The 18,546-nt window shown below is 43.1% G+C and overlaps 1 protein-coding gene across 3 annotated transcripts in view; it reads left to right on the forward strand.

Moving 5' to 3' along the window:
• Positions 1 to 18,546, forward strand: part of MYO18B (myosin XVIIIB) — a 1,187,635-nt gene that overhangs the window by 636,268 nt on the left and 532,821 nt on the right. For all 3 annotated transcript variants that reach the window (XM_073672938.1, XM_073672946.1, XM_073672953.1), the window contains one exon: positions 14,193 to 14,320. In XM_073672938.1, the coding sequence (XP_073529039.1) occupies positions 14,193 to 14,320 (128 nt within the window). The remainder of the gene's footprint in view (positions 1 to 14,192; positions 14,321 to 18,546) is intronic.

An 18,546-nucleotide genomic window follows, 5' to 3' on the forward strand; every position in this document is an offset into this window, starting at 1 on the left:
GCGTTGACTATGTGTCAGACTTCTTGTCTCCTGTGGCCTTGCAAAGGATGGGCTAAAAAAGTGGTGAAATGATTCCGCAAAATTGATGTTACCAGCAGATACTGTGGTTCTGTTACGGTTTGAGTGCTGAACACTTGACGGTCCCACGGTTGGCAAGTTGGAACTGTGAGATTCACTACGTGCACCACTGGTATTTTGTGGAAAAGCACATGTAAGATTCTGCAACAGTCTCTGCTGATACTCCTGCATGCGTGCATCCCTTTCTATGGCAGGAATAATTTCTGCAAATTTACTTTTGTACCGGGGATCTAACAGTGTGGCAACCCAGTAGTCAGGATTATTTCTAATTCTCACAATTCGAGGGTCATGTTGCAGGTAGTGCAGCAAGAAGGCACTCATGTGTGTTGCGCATCCAGGAGCACCAAGTCCCTGTTGTGTTGGTGGCGAGGTAGCAATCATGCTTCCTTCCTCTGTCCTCTCCCCCCAACCTCGCACAACAGAAATGTGATCAAGGTCTCCCTCATCTGATGAGTCTTCCATCAGTTCGTCCTCCACTTCTTCCTGGGCTCCTGCACCTTCCTCACTAGTTTGGCTGCTACCATGCGCCCTGGTAAAATCATGTCCCCCACCCTCACATGCCTGCCGCCTTGGTGCTGCCGACCGTCTGGACCTTGCAGATGTTAGCCCTTCCGCATACAACTCCTCCTCCTCTACTTCCTCCACCTCCTCTTGTGCCACCACCTGACTCCGAATTCTGTTTAACATGTGCTCCAGCATGTAAATCACCGGAATAGTCATGCTGATAATGGCATCGTCAGCACTAAACATCTTCGTCGCCATTTCAAAATTGTGCAGAAGGGTGCATAGGTCCCTGATCTGAGACCACTCCTCCAGCGTGATTTGCCCCACCTCTGAATCTCGTTGGCCCAGGCTATACGTCAGAACGTATTGCACCAGGGCTTGTCGGTGCTGCCACAGTCGCTGCAACATGTGCAGAGTTGAATTCCACCGGGTAGGCACATCGCATTTTAGCCGGTGAAGTGGCAGGCCCAACGACTTCTGTAGAGATGTAAGTCGCTGAGCTGCGGGATGCGAACGGCGGAAGTGAGCACACAGCGACCGTGCCCTCTGCAGAAGGCCATCTAGTCTGGGATAGTGGGCTAAAAATTGCTGGACAACCAGGTTCAACACGTGAGCCATACAAGGCACGTGTGTGACATTGCCCCGGCGAAGGGCCGCACCCAGGTTTGCAGCATTGTCGCACACGGCCTTCCCTGGTTTCAGGTCCAGTGGAGACAACCATTCATGAAATTGGTTCTCCAGATCTGACCACAACTCCTCAGCTGTGTGACTCACATTTCCCAGACATTTCAATGTAAAAACCGCCTGATGACGTTGAGCCCTACTGCCAGCATAGTAAGGAGGTGTGCAGGATCCCTTCTGCGCAGTTAGAAGGCTTGTGGCATGACCAGACAGCCTTTGGGTGCAGGTGGAAGACCGAGAGGAGGTTGAGGAGGCAGAAGCAGTGGAGGAAAAATGACATAAAGAGGATTGACGCATAACTCGTGGGGACGGCAAGACTTGGACAGCAGCCCCTTGTCCTGCTGTCACCATAGTTACCCAGTGCCCAGTCAGCGACATGTAACGCCCCTGTCCATGCCTACTCGTCCAAGTGTCTGTGGTGAAATGCACCCTGTCACACACAGAGTTTCTCAAAGAAGCGGTGATGTTGTGTGCGACATGCTGGTGGAGCGCAGGCACACCTTTCTTTGAGAAGTAGTGCCGACTGGGCATCTGGTACTGGGGCACTGCGACGGACATAAGGTCTCGAAAATCCTCTGTGTCCACCAGGCGGAAAGGCAGCATTTCTGTAGCCAAGAGCTTGCAGATGGTGAAATTCAACCTCTTAGCTTTCTCATGGCTAGAAGGAAATGGTCTTTTACTTGTCCACATCTGAGGGACCGAGGGCTGGCTATTGTGCTTAGACGGGGTTGATAAGGGTGTCCCCGGCAAACTGCCGGTCTGTGAGGAAGATGCAGGCGGACATGTTAGGTTGCCTTGATCCAAAGGTGGTGCTATCGATGTCGGACAGCGCTCAAGACCAGCTGGTGTTACCACCTCCAAAGAAAATGATGACCTGCCAATCACGCTGGCTGTTGCGGGTAAAGAGGTGGCAGGTCTGCGCCCCAAAACAGGTGTGACTGCTGTCCCCCCAGTCACAGAGGATGAAGAGGCCGCGGATGCACAAGATATGGCAGACGGTGGTTGGCCCGGCCGGCTAGACCGCATTGTAGCACACTGAGCTTCCCACTGCAACTTAGGCTTCATGTCCATGTGCCGGTTCATGCATGAAGTACTCAAACTATGTATTTTTTGGCCTCTACTTAGCTTTTGCTGACAAATGTTACAGATAACACGAGTTGGGTCATCTTTATCGATCTGAAAAAATGCCCAGGCTATGCAAGGCTTAGCACCCATGCGACCTGAAGAGCCACCACGACTTGTGGTGAGAGGCAGAGTTGTGTTTGAGGATGCAGTTGTTGACGTGCTTCCAGTACTACGTCTCTGTCCAGGAAGGCGCAACCTGACCTCGTCGTCACTAGCATCTTCCTCCACCTCCTCTGCTGACCTCATCTCTTGGCTGACTGTGGGTTGACAGTAAGTGGGATCTCCGACCTCATCATCATCACCCTGTGCGTTATCACACCCGTCGTCCTCAGAGCCAACCTGTTCCTGCCCTGACAAAAAACTAAAGTTGTCGCTCCAATCAGGTATTTGAGTCTTATCATCGTCTTCCTCATTGTCTCCACCAACAGGAGTTACAGTTTTGGAATGAGGGTCTACATTATGGTCAGAACCTTCTGCGTCTGGTCCTGGATCCGACTCATAAAGATTCTGGGCATCAGTGCAGATCATTTCCTCGTCTGGATTCACAGAAGCGCTGGAGTCGACCTCTGATTCCCAGGCTATAGTATGAGTAAACAGCTCTGCAGACTCAACCATCTGTTCTACCTCATACTCAGACGGGCAGCTGGAGATTTGGGAGCTGTGAGGAAGCAAGTGCGATTTGGGTGACACCTTTGAGGACTGGAGTATTTGTGATGTTGAAGTTGATGTGGAGGAGAGCCCACTTAAAGGAGCACTTGATATCCGTTGAAGCACCTGCTGTTTTTGTGCCTCATCTGGAATTTGTAGCGATTGGCGTGGCCGTAAGAAAGGGATCTTATCACATTGTCCGCTAAAAGAAGTAGACATTTTAGTTTGGCTGGAAGATGGTCTTTCTTCTGCACCTACCCCACGGACACAACCTTTTTTCCCCTTCCCAACACGCCTATTCCCCTTTCCACCAGCAGCAGGCCTTTTTCCACTCATTTTGGTGGTTAACTAATTCACAACTCTGGAGTTGTTTGCACAAAAAAACAATGGATGGTAACCGAGCAGAGCTGAGTGGCCAAACTGTGGTATTAGGCCAAAACTATTGGCTGGGTTAGATGCAGAAAAAAATTATTTTTAATTTGCAACCTGATGGAGGTCAGTATAGATGGACTAATAGACCAAGTCCCACACACCGCTAGAAGCCCAAATATTTTTTCAGAGCTAGATGCAGAAAATTTTTTTATTCAATTTGCAACCTGATGGAGGTCAGTATAGATGGACTAATAGACCAAGTCCCACACACTGCTAGAAGCCCAAATATTTTTTCAGAGCTAGATGCAGAAAAAAATTATTTTTAATTTGCAACCTGATGGAGGTCAGTATAGATGGACTAATAGACCAAGTCCCACACACCGCTAGAAGCCCAAATATTTTTTCAGAGCTAGATGCAGAAAAAAATTATTTTTAATTTGCAACCTGATGGAGGTCAGTATAGATGGACTAATAGACCAAGTCCCACACACCGCTAGAAGCCCAAATATTTTTTCAGAGCTAGATGCAGAAAAAAATTATATTCAATTTGCAACCTGCTGGAGGTCAGTATAGAAGGACTAATAGAACAAGTCCCACACACTGCTAGAAGCCCAAATATTTTTTCAGAGCTAAATGAAGAAAAAAATTATTTTTAATTTGCAACCTGATGGAGGTCAGTATAGATGGACTAATAGACCAAGTCCCACACACTGCTAGAAGCCCAAATATTTTTTCAGAGCTAGATGCAGAAAAAAATTATTTTTAATTTGCAACCTGATGGAGGTCAGTATAGATGGACTAATAGACCAAGTCCCACACACTGCTAGAAGCCCAAATATTTTTTCAGAGCTAGATGCAGAAAAAAAATATTTTTAATTTGCAACCTGATGGAGGTCAGTATAGATGGACTAATAGACCAAGTGACACACACCGCTAGAAGCCCAAATATTTTTTCAGAGCTAGATGCAGAAAAAAATTATATTCAATTTGCAACCTGCTGGAGGTCAGTATAGAAGGACTAATAGAACAAGTCCCACACACTGCTAGAAGCCCAAATATTTTTTCAGAGCTAAATGAAGAAAAAAATTATTTTTAATTTGCAACCTGATGGAGGTCAGTATAGATGGACTAATAGACCAAGTCCCACACACTGCTAGAAGCCCAAATATTTTTTCAGAGCTAGATGCAGAAAAAAATTATTTTTAATTTGCAACCTGATGGAGGTCAGTATAGATGGACTAATAGACCAAGTCCCACACACCGCTAGAAGCCCAAATATTTTTTCAGAGCTAGATGCAGAAAATTTTTTTATTCAATTTGCAACCTGATGGAGGTCAGTATAGATGGACTAATAGACCAAGTCCCACACACTGCTAGAAGCCCAAATATTTTTTCAGAGCTAGATGCAGAAAAAAATTATTTTTAATTTGCAACCTGATGGAGGTCAGTATAGATGGACTAATAGACCAAGTCCCACACACCGCTAGAAGCCCAAATATTTTTTCAGAGCTAGATGCAGAAAAAAAATATTTTTAATTTGCAACCTAATGGAGGTCAGTATAGATGGACTAATAGACCAAGTCCCACACACCGCTAGAAGCCCAAATATTTTTTCAGAGCTAGATGCAGAAAAAAATTATATTCAATTTGCAACCTGCTGGAGGTCAGTATAGAAGGACTAATAGAACAAGTCCCACACACTGCTAGAAGCCCAAATATTTTTTCAGAGCTAAATGAAGAAAAAAATTATTTTTAATTTGCAACCTGATGGAGGTCAGTATAGATGGACTAATAGACCAAGTCCCACACACTGCTAGAAGCCCAAATATTTTTTCAGAGCTAGATGCAGAAAAAAATTATTTTTAATTTGCAACCTGATGGAGGTCAGTATAGATGGACTAATAGACCAAGTCCCACACACTGCTAGAAGCCCAAATATTTTTTCAGAGCTAGATGCAGAAAAAAATTATTTTTAATTTGCAACCTGATGGAGGTCAGTATAGATGGACTAATAGACCAAGTCCCACACACCGCTAGAAGCCCAAATATTTTTTCAGAGCTAGATGCAGAAAAAAATTATATTCAATTTGCAACCTGCTGGACGTCAGTATAGAAGGACTAATAGAACAAGTCCCACACACTGCTAGAAGCCCAAATATTTTTTCAGAGCTAAATGAAGAAAAAAATTATTTTTAATTTGCAACCTGATGGAGGTCAGTATAGATGGACTAATAGACCAAGTCCCACACACTGCTAGAAGCCCAAATATTTTTTCAGAGCTAGATGCAGAAAAAAATTATTTTTAATTTGCAACCTGATGGAGGTCAGTATAGATGGACTAATAGACCAAGTCCCACACACCGCTAGAAGCCCAAATATTTTTTCAGAGCTAGATGCAGAAAAAAATTATTTTTAATTTGCAACCTGATGGAGGTCAGTATAGATGGACTAATAGACCAAGTCCCACACACCGCTAGAAGCCCAAATATTTTTTCAGAGCTAGATGCAGAAAAAAATTGTATTCAATTTGCAACCTGCTGGAGGTCAGTATAGAAGGACTAATAGAACAAGTCCCACACACTGCTAGAAGCCCAAATATTTTTTCAGAGCTAAATGAAGAAAAAAATTATTTTTAATTTGCAACCTGATGGAGGTCAGTATAGATGGACTAATAGACCAAGTCCCACACACTGCTAGAAGCCCAAATATTTTTTCAGAGCTAGATGCAGAAAAAAATTATTTTTAATTTGCAACCTGATGGAGGTCAGTATAGATGGACTAATAGACCAAGTCCCACACACTGCTAGAAGCCCAAATATTTTTTCAGAGCTAGATGCAGAAAAAAATTATTTTTAATTTGCAACCTGATGGAGGTCAGTATAGATGGACTAATAGACCAAGTCCCACACACCGCTAGAAGCCCAAATATTTTTTCAGAGCTAGATGCAGAAAAAAATTATATTCAATTTGCAACCTGCTGGACGTCAGTATAGAAGGACTAATAGAACAAGTCCCACACACTGCTAGAAGCCCAAATATTTTTTCAGAGCTAAATGAAGAAAAAAATTATTTTTAATTTGCAACCTGATGGAGGTCAGTATAGATGGACTAATAGACCAAGTCCCACACACTGCTAGAAGCCCAAATATTTTTTCAGAGCTAGATGCAGAAAAAAATTATTTTTAATTTGCAACCTGATGGAGGTCAGTATAGATGGACTAATAGACCAAGTCCCACACACCGCTAGAAGCCCAAATATTTTTTCAGAGCTAGATGCAGAAAATTTTTTTATTCAATTTGCAACCTGATGGAGGTCAGTATAGATGGACTAATAGACCAAGTCCCACACACTGCTAGAAGCCCAAATATTTTTTCAGAGCTAGATGCAGAAAAAAATTATTTTTAATTTGCAACCTGATGGAGGTCAGTATAGATGGACTAATAGACCAAGTCCCACACACCGCTAGAAGCCCAAATATTTTTTCAGAGCTAGATGCAGAAAAAAAATATTTTTAATTTGCAACCTAATGGAGGTCAGTATAGATGGACTAATAGACCAAGTCCCACACACCGCTAGAAGCCCAAATATTTTTTCAGAGCTAGATGCAGAAAAAAATTATATTCAATTTGCAACCTGCTGGAGGTCAGTATAGAAGGACTAATAGAACAAGTCCCACACACTGCTAGAAGCCCAAATATTTTTTCAGAGCTAAATGAAGAAAAAAATTATTTTTAATTTGCAACCTGATGGAGGTCAGTATAGATGGACTAATAGACCAAGTCCCACACACTGCTAGAAGCCCAAATATTTTTTCAGAGCTAGATGCAGAAAAAAATTATTTTTAATTTGCAACCTGATGGAGGTCAGTATAGATGGACTAATAGACCAAGTCCCACACACTGCTAGAAGCCCAAATATTTTTTCAGAGCTAGATGCAGAAAAAAATTATTTTTAATTTGCAACCTGATGGAGGTCAGTATAGATGGACTAATAGACCAAGTCCCACACACCGCTAGAAGCCCAAATATTTTTTCAGAGCTAGATGCAGAAAAAAATTATATTCAATTTGCAACCTGCTGGACGTCAGTATAGAAGGACTAATAGAACAAGTCCCACACACTGCTAGAAGCCCAAATATTTTTTCAGAGCTAAATGAAGAAAAAAATTATTTTTAATTTGCAACCTGATGGAGGTCAGTATAGATGGACTAATAGACCAAGTCCCACACACTGCTAGAAGCCCAAATATTTTTTCAGAGCTAGATGCAGATAAAAATTATTTTTAATTTGCAACCTGATGGAGGTCAGTATAGATGGACTAATAGACCAAGTCCCACACACCGCTAGAAGCCCAAATATTTTTTCAGAGCTAGATGCAGAAATTTTTTTTATTCAATTTGCAACCTGATGGAGGTCAGTATAGATGGACTAATAGACCAAGTCCCACACACTGCTAGAAGCCCAAATATTTTTTCAGAGCTAGATGCAGAAAAAAATTATTTTTAATTTGCAACCTGATGGAGGTCAGTATAGATGGACTAATAGACCAAGTCCCACACACTGCTAGAAGCCCAAATATTTTTTCAGAGCTAGATGCAGAAAAAAATTATTTTTAATTTGCAACCTGATGGAGGTCAGTATAGATGGACTAATAGAACAAGTCCCACACGCTGCCAGAAGCCCAAATATTTTTTCAGAGATAAATGAAGAAAAAAATTATTTTTAATTTGCAACCTGATGGAGGTCAGTATAGATGGACTAATAGACCAAGTCCCACACACTGCTAGAAGCCCAAATATTTTTTCAGAGCTAGATGCAGAAAAAAAATATTTTTAATTTGCAACCTGATGGAGGTCAGTATAGATGGACTAATAGACCAAGTCCCACACTCTGCTAGAAGCCCAAATATTTTTTCAGAGCTAGATGCAGAAAAAAATTATATTCAGTTTGCAACCTGATGGAGGTCAGTATAGATGGACTAATAGAACAAGTCCCACACGCTGCTAGAAGCCCAAATATTTTTTCAGAGATAAATGAAGAAAAAAATTATTTTTAATTTGCAACCTGATGGAGGTCAGTATAGATGGACTAATAGACCAAGTCCCACACACCGCTAGAAGCCCAAATATTTTTTCAGAGCTAGATGCAGAAATTTTTTTTATTCAATTTGCAACCTGATGGAGGTCAGTATAGATGGACTAATAGACCAAGTCCCACACACTGCTAGAAGCCCAAATATTTTTTCAGAGCTAGATGCAGAAAAAAATTATTTTTAATTTGCAACCTGATGGAGGTCAGTATAGATGGACTAATAGACCAAGTCCCACACACTGCTAGAAGCCCAAATATTTTTTCAGAGCTAGATGCAGAAAAAAATTATATTCAGTTTGCAACCTGATGGAGGTCAGTATAGATGGACTAATAGAATGATGCTATGCCCAAAAGATTTTACTTCACTAGGTGCAGTAAAAAAATTGGTATTCTATACACAGGTGGTATATCTTGCAACACAGATAGGCTACTCCACTGACTAACACACTCTGCAATAGGCCAAAAAGGATTAGCTTTGCTAGATTCAGCCAAATGCTGTGAAAAAAACTTGCACAGCACTGGCACAGACCTGCCTGGCAAAAACTGATAGGAACTGATGTAACCTAGTCCTGAAAAGGACTCCAATTACAATTAGTCTTTACTCCCACAATCTATCTATTTAAGAGCACAGACCTGCCTGATAAAAGTCGTAGGAAATGCTGTAACCTAGTCCTTAAAAGGACTGCAATCACAACTATTCCCTACTCCCAAGCTATCTGTATATTTGTGCGAAAATTGGCTTGAAATTAACAAGGTATAGCGCACACAGCAACAGCGGTGCCGTCTAACACGCAGCTGCAGCAGTGAGAAAATGGTGGCGACGGGGAAAATGGCTTGGTCTTATAGGGCAAGGACATGTGACATACACTGCCAATCACACATGCCCTTGCTTGTGTGAAAAAAAGCACTTCGCTCCGTGTGTGCGCTGCTGATAGGCTGACAGATTGCACCTCCCCACTGCAAATGCGGGAAAGAGAAAAAAAAATGGAGATCTTCATTGTTCCTGCAGAGATCCATCCCCTGCCCCTCCCCCCGCCCCGCTGTACACTCAAACTGCGTATTAACATTAATTTTCATCATTACTGAGAAAAAATCCAGTTATGATTTTGGTGCACGAACAGTTATCGAACATAACCTCGAACAGCCGAATTTTTCTCAAATTGTTCGTGTTCGCCGACCGGCTCGAACACCGCCCAAAACAGCTCGAATTTGAGATTGGCGAACAGTTCGAGTAGAACAACGCTCATCTCTACTAACCACGGACACATGGACAAGTGCTTGTGGGCAGGGACGATACATCTCGCTGACGGCACACTGGGTTAATATAGTGGAAGCCGGGTCCCAGTCGGACCTTGAGACGGAAAACATCCTCCCGATGACGAGGATTGTGGGCCCTATGTCAATCATGGTTGCCCCCACAGTCTACAGCTCCTGCACCGCATCCTCCTCAGCCTGCTCCTCCTCTTCAGCCTCCATCTCCGAAATGATCATATCAGTCACAAGCTGGAACACTGTTGCACTGCCTCAGCCAAGCGGCAACAGGCTGTGCTGAAGCTAATATGCTTAGATGACAAACTGCACAATGCTGAAGAGTGGTGTACATCTCCGAAAGAGCAGGCAGATCTGTGTCTGACACCACTGAACCTACAGCCAGGTATGGTATTGTGTGTGACAATGGCCGGAACTTGGTGGCGGCTCTGAGGCGAAGGGGAGCTCACGCATGTACCATGCCTGGCCCATGTGCTTAACCTCGTGGTTCAGTGGTTTCTCAAATCCTACCCGGAGCTACCGGATCGGCTTGTCAAAGTACGCCGCCTGTGTGCCCATTATAGGAAGTCAGCTACAGCTTCCGCTGCCCTTGCCATGCTTCAGCAGCATTTGCGGCTTCCGGCTCACTGACTGGTGTGTGATGTCCCTATATGTTGGAACTCTACACTGCAGATGTTGGGAAGGACTTGTGAGCAGAACAGGGCAGTTGATGACTACCAGCATCAGCAAGGCCGTCGGTATTCAGTTCAGACTCCACACATAAGACCTCTGGAGTGGATATGGATGTCAGACATATGTACCATCCTCTAAAACTTTGAGGACTCCACCATTTTGGCGATGACGCCATACTTAGCGTCACCATCCCGCTTCTCTGTCTTCTGAAACGCTCTCTGCTCACAATCAAAGAGGATGCATTGCAGGCGGAGCACAATGAGATGGAGCAAGGAACCATTCAGGGTGATTACACACAGCCCAGCCTCATCTCATCCCAACGTGGATTGGGTGACAATGAGGAAGAGGAGGAGGAGGAAGAACAGGAGCTAGTTTCATGCACTATAGACGGTACTACCTTAACAACTATCATACCGTTTGTTCAGCGTGGATGGCCTGAGGACAGGGAGGAGGAGAGCATGGTTAGTCGTCCTCATGGTGAGGACACGGAAGTCTTGCCTGTTAGCAGTGTGTCACGCATGGCTGAGTTTATGTTATGATGCCGTTCCCATGACCCTTGCGTTCTCAAAATTTTGGGTGACAGTCATTACTGGTTGGTGACACTTCTAGACCCACGATACAAGGAGAACTTTCTATGGGACAGTACCAGAAGGCCCTTGTTGCGGAACTATTAAAAAAATTCCCATCTGAAAACTCTGGTGGCAGAGGTCACAGTTCGTTGGACAACATAGGAGTACAAGCGAGAGAGACACAACTTCAATCCAGCAGAGGCAGGGGAACACTGTCAAAATTCTTGGAGAATTTTCTCAGCCCCTCCCATCGCACAGGCCCTGAGGCGCGGGGTACTCTCACAAGGAGTGCAAAGTTTGGGAAGATGCTGAAGGAGTACCTTGCCGACAGTACCAACATCCTCCGTGATTCCTCTGTGCCTTATAATTATTGGGTATCCAAGCTGGAGACATGGAATGAACTGGCTCTCAATGCCTTGGAGGTCCTGGCCTGCCCTGCCACTAGCGTTTTATCAAAGCGGGTTTTTAGTGCTGCTGGTGGAATTATAACTGATAAGCGCATCTGCCTGTCAGCTAAAAATGCTGATAGGCTGACTCTTATAAAAATGAACAAGGGCTGGATTGGGCCCGACTTCTCAACATCACCGAATGATAGCAGCGTAACATAAACTCAAATCCTGTGTCTTTTTTTGGGAGGTGTATTCCCATGCACCTTTTCACACCCACACATGGGTATACGCTTCCTGATTTTGGCTATTTGCTCCTGTCCTCCTCCTTCTCCTCATCCTAATCCTCCACCACCATATCACCAGGGTGACCATGGTACGTGATGCAACACACACATAATATATTTTTTATACAGTATGTTCATGTATACCCCCCAGGGGTAAATGTTTGTCAGCCCATACACTTAGTGCATGGGCATTACAAGTATAGGAGACCCGCTCCTTTCTAATGGGAACTTTTTTTTTTGAGGCCCTCCTCCATGTCTTTTCCAAGAGGCATTGGAGTGTCTCCCAATTTTTGGCAGCCTTTGCATTCACTGCATAGGCCAACACTATGGGAGACCCACTTCCTAATAATGGGAACATTTTTTCATGAGTCCTTCTATGTCTCTTCCAAGGGGCATTGGAGTGCCTCCAAATTGTGGGAGACCCACATCCAAATAATGGGAACATTGTTTTCAGGAGGCACTCCTCTAAGTCTCTTCAAAGGGGTATTGGGATGTGTCCAAATTTTCAAAGGGGTATTGGGGTGCGTCCAAATTTTGGGCAGTCCTGCCACTCACTGCATACGCAATAACACTGTAGGAGACCCACTCTAGAGTAATGGGAACAACAAAGTATAGCCGGCTGATGGCTCTCTTAACAATAATGAGGGCCGACTGCTGGCCCTTTAAGAATAGTAAAGGTCGCCTGATGGGCCTATAAAAAGAGGCTTTGTGACTTTCAGAGTCCCTCCTTCATAAATGAAACAGGATGTGTCTGATGATGTGTCACACACTACATTGCCAGATAAGGTTGCAAAATGTTAAAATGACATTTCCCGGTGAATACATTTGTCACGGTTGAAAGCAATGTAAAAAACGCTATGTGTGAACATAGCCCAAGGTATGGAGGAGTATTTTTGTTTTTGGTTATTTATTTTGCCTTATATACAAATCATTACCCAGGAAAGGATGTTCCTTAACATATTTTCCAGGAAAATCCATTTTGTTTTTGTTTTTGTATGTTTTATTGTGAGTCCGTAAAAATGGCGTAATTGTTGACAGCAGTGACCTGGGAGTCAGAAATGCTTCCAGGGGCCTTCCCCATGCTGTTCCCATGTAATTTGAGCATTGTTCCCATCGATTTGGCAATTTTTAGGCCCTCTGCAGATTGCCATGGGGAGCCGCCTGAGAAATGCTCGAGTTTCCCATAGACTTACATTGGTCTCGCTGCTCGGGTCGAGCACCCGAGTATTCCAATGTGCTTGACCCGAGCAATGAGCACCCGAGCATTTTAGTGCTCGCCCATCACTAGTGATGACCATACAGGTGACTGTGTGGAGCAGTGGGGATGGAGAGGTGAGCACTAAGTTGAGTATAAGTATTTTTTTAACCTTTCGATGCCCCTCTACTTGGAAGCCAGCAGCAGCCATTTTACTGAATCAATGCGGAAGCAAATTACAAGAAAATTTTGTAAAATTTGAGTACAATTTTATTCCATTTCAATATATTTTCTCAACTTTAAAGAATATCCTTTGTAGTTTAAATTTTTCTGAGCAAAACCTAAACCTCCTAGAATGCTCACAGTTCAAAAAAATCTTACCTGATTGGATATACAAATTGCGTCTTCCTAGAAAAAGAGGACTTGAACTCTATAGCGCCACCTATTGGAAGCAGCAATCCTACAAGTCATAATCGACCCTTTAACGGGTTGTGAAATAGGACTTAGGATAATAGCCAAATCAGAATCTCAATTTGCAGACACAGTGTTTTGGGCTGTTGGCCCTCGTGAGTTCAAAGTACGAGAACTGATTTGGCTAGGTCAGAGGCTCTGGACTAAAGTGTAAGGCGTAATGTTTCTTCTTGTGGAGAGTGACACACCGGCTCTGGCATGCCAAGGTAAGGAGGCTTATTCACTGTGCAATGTCCCTCTGGGAAATTTAACATGCAAATTGCCTCTTCAGAGAAAAAGAGGACTTGAACTCTATAGTGCCACCTACTGGAAGCCACAATCCTACAAGTCACAATCGACCCTTTAATGAGTTGTGCAATATGACTTAGGATAATAGCCAAATCAGAATCTCATTTTGCAGATACGGTGTTTCGGGCTGTTGGCCCTTGTCAGTGCAAAGTATGAGAACTGATTTGATTAGGTGAGAAGCTCTGGACTGAGGTCTAAGGGGTAATGTTTCTCCTTGTGGAGAGTGACACACTGGCTCTGGCATGCCAAGGTAAGGAGGCTTATTCGCCGTGCAATGCTCCTCTGGGAAATTTAATATGCAAATTGCCTCTTCAGAGAAAAAGAGGACTTGAACTCTATAGAGCCACCTATTGGAACCTGATTTAAAACATTCAATACAATAAATCTCATAGGAAACAGAAAATTAGTCAGTACTGGACATCATAAACTGTGGTTGCGAAAAACCACCATGTTCGACCTCGATGCACTTTCCATTCCACAACTTGATTATAGATACATATTGGGATATAAAAGACTGTTAAGAAAATTTTTATTTAGTATCATATTTTTGGTTTAGGAGCAGATGAGTGGCAACTGCGATTTGACTGTGCCCAAACTGAAATCAACTTTTTGCGGAAGAGGCTCACACAATTTGAAGAACGACTGGAATCTGAGAAAACATATAAGAAGGAACTGGAGCAAAAGGTAAAACAAAAAACTTTATGACTGCAATATTTTTTTATTTTTTCCTCGGTTAAACTTGACGGATATGTATATTCTTTTTTTATTTAAAGGGGTTTTCCTAGAAGTGGATTTGAATGTTTTCCCCATTAAAAGAAAAATACTTATACTCACCTCCTGTGCCGGCGCCGTTCCTGCTGTGTCGGTACTCGCGTTCCACATGTGGTTGTAATGCCACACTAGATTTTCACCCAGTCAACTGGCGTTGCTGTCCCTGCCTTCGGACGTATAAGTAATCAAGACAAAGTGGGCGGCCAGTCGCAGCTATCACCTGCTGTTGATTACTTATACGTCTGGAGGCAGGGACAGCAACACCGGTGCTGATTGGGAGCAGTGCTCACATGTCATAACTGCGTGTGAGCCCTGGGAAAGCGAGTGCCAAAGCAGCAGGAATGGTGCTGACACCAGAGGTGAGTATAAGGCTGTGTGCACAAGATGCATTTTTAGTGCGTTTTTGGTGTTCTTTTTCTGCTCAGAATTGGCCCAAAAATGCTAGGAAATCCTTATAGCAGCAAACTAGAATCCTGAAGTGCTGTGCACATGATCAGTATTTTTCCTTTCAGGATTTGCTGTGCTTTTAAATCCACAGCATATCAATTCTTTGTGCGTTTTTGCTGCTTTTTTTCACCTATTGACTTCAATTGATTCAGTCAAATGAGCAGCAAAAATGAAGGTATAAAAATGTTTGCAGATTTTTCCTGCGTATTTGACTTACTCAGTTGAAGTCAATGGGTGAAAAATTAGGCAAAAAAGCACAAAGAATTGACCACGGGTCACAGGAGTCGGCTGATGTGAGACTACTACTCGCATCAGCCTACGTCTGCTGTCGCTGATAACAGCGAGAGTAGGTGCCAGTGATGGGAGTTGACATCAGCCGGCGCTTGTGATCAAAGTAAAGAAAAAAAAAAAGTTAAAATGAATAAATATTGAAATAAAAATAAGCACATTATACTCACCCAACACCAAATCCCTGAAGCTATTGACCCCTGTAAAAAAACAAACAAACATATACTCACCTAACACCTAATCTGTGAAGCCCATGTCACCTGGAAAAAAGGAAAAATAATAAACCACCATAATACTCACCTATTCACAGTAATACACATAATTCATAGTGTCCCATGGTGATCGGATCACTTCTAGAGCAGTCACATCAGCAGATGTAACTGTTCTCCCTGGCAACCAGCTACACACTGACAGGAGCGTAATCGCTCTTGCAGTGTATAGTGCTGAGCTGCCATGAGAGAGGTCACCGAAGTTCATCAGCTGATGAGTTCCAGTGAAATTTCTCACTCAGCAGCACCATAAGTGAGGTCATCGAGGCTCATCAGTTGATTAACTCCTGTGAACTCTCTCACGGCAGCTCAGCTCTACACATTGCTTGTGTTATTGTATAGCCTGCTGTAATGTAGAGCAGTCACATCAGTGACTGCTGATGTGGCTGCTCTACAACTGACCCAGATCGTCGTCGGACACAATGGATTATTTCATCATGACGGACAGCTGAGGGATATGACTTCAATCTATTAGGTGTAAGGTGAGTATAAATGTGTTTTTTATTTTTAAATAAATGTGTAAAACCGTGTGGGATTTAATTTCAAATAAAGGATTTTTTTCATGCCGTGTCTTTATTTACAAACTTTTACTATGGGGTTAGTAATGGGGCATGTTATAGATGCCTCTCCATTACTAACCCCTGGACTTCATGTCAGTTGCCAATAAGAGGCTGACATGAACCCCAACCCTATTACCCCACTTGCCACCACAGTAGGGTAAGTGGGAAGAGCCAATGCCATTCGCCAGATTTGGTGCATCTTATTGATGTACCATTTCTGGGAAAGCTGAGGGATGATGTTATTAGCCTTGGAAGCAGCCAGTATCCATGGCCCCTTCCCTGGCCATTAATATCAGCCTGCAGATGTCTGCCTAGCCTTTGCTGGTTAGATTTTGTAGGGGGACCCTACGTAAATTTTTTTCTGGGGTCCACCTGTAATCTAGCCATTAAAGACCAAGTATACAGCTGTGAGCTGTTATTAATAGCAAGGGAACATGTTGGCCTAATGGTCCCTTCCTTGGCCAAAAATACCATCCCTCAGCTGCCCCAGACATGGCATTTCATATTTGAAGTGCCAATTCTGGCACTTAGCCCAGGCTCTTCCCAATTCCCTGGGGCAGGGGTGATGGGATTAGGTAATGGGATACCAAGCACTAGGTTTAGTAATGAAGATGTGTCAGCCAGACACTCTTATTACTAAACCTGTAAGTAAAGAGTTAAACAAACATACACCCAGAATAAAACACTTTATTTGAAATAAAACAGACACATTCTTTAATCATTTAAATTAACCGAATATACTCATCCCAGGTCCAATGGTAATCCAAGGGTTAAAGCGATGTTCCACGATTCTTTTTTCAAAAATCTTTATTTAGTTCCAAAAAGCATTCATTGCTGTAAAAAAAACGCGTGCAAAAACGCCCCAGACGCGCATATTTTTTCAGCAGCGTTTTTGTTCCCAACAAATTCTTAGAGATGCAGAAACGTTGCAGAAATTTCTGCATTCAAATACACACATATATATATATATATATATATATATATGTATACACAGTACAGACCAAAAGTTTGGACACACCTTCTCATTTAAAGATTTTTCTGTATTTTCATGACTTTGAAAATTATACATTCACACTGAAGGCATCAAAACTATGAATTAACACATGTGGAATTATATACTTAACAAAAAAGTGTGAAACAACTGAAAATATGTCTTATATTCTAGGTTCTTCAAACTAGCCACCTTTTGCTTTGATGACTGCTTTGCACACTCTTGGCATTCTCTTGATGAGCTTCAAGAGGTAGTCACCGGAAATGGTCTTCCAACAATCTTGAAGGACTTCCCAGAGATGCTTAGCACTTGTTGGCCCTTTTGCCTTCACTCTGTGGTCCAGCTCACCCCAAACCATCTCGATTGGGTTCAGGTCTGGTGACTGTGGAGGCCAGGTCATCTGGCGTAGCACCCTATCACTCTCCTTCTTGGTCAAATAGCCCTTACACATCCTGGAGGTGTGCTTGGGGTCATTGTCCTGTTGAAAAATAAATGATGGTCCAACTAAATGCAAACCGGATGGAATAGCATGCCACTGCAAGATGCTGTGGTAGCCATGCTGGTTCAGTATGCCTTCAATTTTTAATAAATCCCCAACAGTGTCACCAGCAAAGCACCCCCACACCATCACACCTCCTCCTCCATGCTTCATGGTGGGAACCAGGCATGTAGAGTCCATCCGTTCACCTTTTCTGCGTCGCACAAAGACACGGTGGTTGGAACCAAAGATCTCAAATTTGGACTCATCAGACCAAAGCACAGATTTCCACTGGTCTAATGTCCGTCCATTCCTTGTGTTCTTTAGTCCAAACAAGTCTCTTCTGCTTGTTGCCTGTCCTTAGCAGTGGTTTCCTGGCAGCTATTTTACCATGAAGGCCTGCTGCACAAAGTCTCCTCTTAACAGTTGTTGAAGAGATGTGTCTGCCGCTACAACTCTCTGTGGCATTGACCTGGTCTCTAATCTGAGCTGCTGTTAACCTGCGATTTCTGAGGCTGGTGACTCGGATAAACTTATGCTCAGAAGCAGAGGTGACTCTTGGTCTTCCTTTCCTGGGGCGGTCCTCATGTGAGCCAGTTTCTTTGTAGCGCTTGATGGTTTTTGGAACTGCACTTGGGGACCCTTTCAAAGTTTTCCCAATTTTTCGGACTGACTGACCTTCATTTCTTAAAGTAATGATGGCCACTCATTTTTCTTTACTTAGCTGCTTTTTTCTTGCCATAATACAAATTCTAAAATTCTATTCAGTAGGACTATCGGCTGTGTATCCACCAGACTTCTGCACAACACAACTGATGGTCCCAACCCCATTTATAAGGCAAGAAATCCCACTTATTAAACCTGACAGGGCACACCTGTGAAGTGAAAACCATTTCCGGTGACTACCTCTTGAAGCTCATCAAGAGAATGCCAAGAGTGTGCAAAGCAGTCATCAGAGCAAAAGGTGGCTACTTTGAAGAACCTAGAATATAAGACATATTTTCAGTTGTTTCACACTTTTTTGTTAAGTATATAATTCCACATGTGTTAATTCATAGTTTTGATGCCTTCAGTGTGAATGTACAATTTTCATAGTCATGAAAATG

Source organism: Phyllobates terribilis, unplaced genomic scaffold (assembly GCF_046119375.1).
Source record: "Phyllobates terribilis strain yellow unplaced genomic scaffold, ASM4611937v1 Scaffold_1__5_contigs__length_1240528914, whole genome shotgun sequence".
Lineage (NCBI taxonomy): Eukaryota > Metazoa > Chordata > Amphibia > Anura > Dendrobatidae > Phyllobates > Phyllobates terribilis.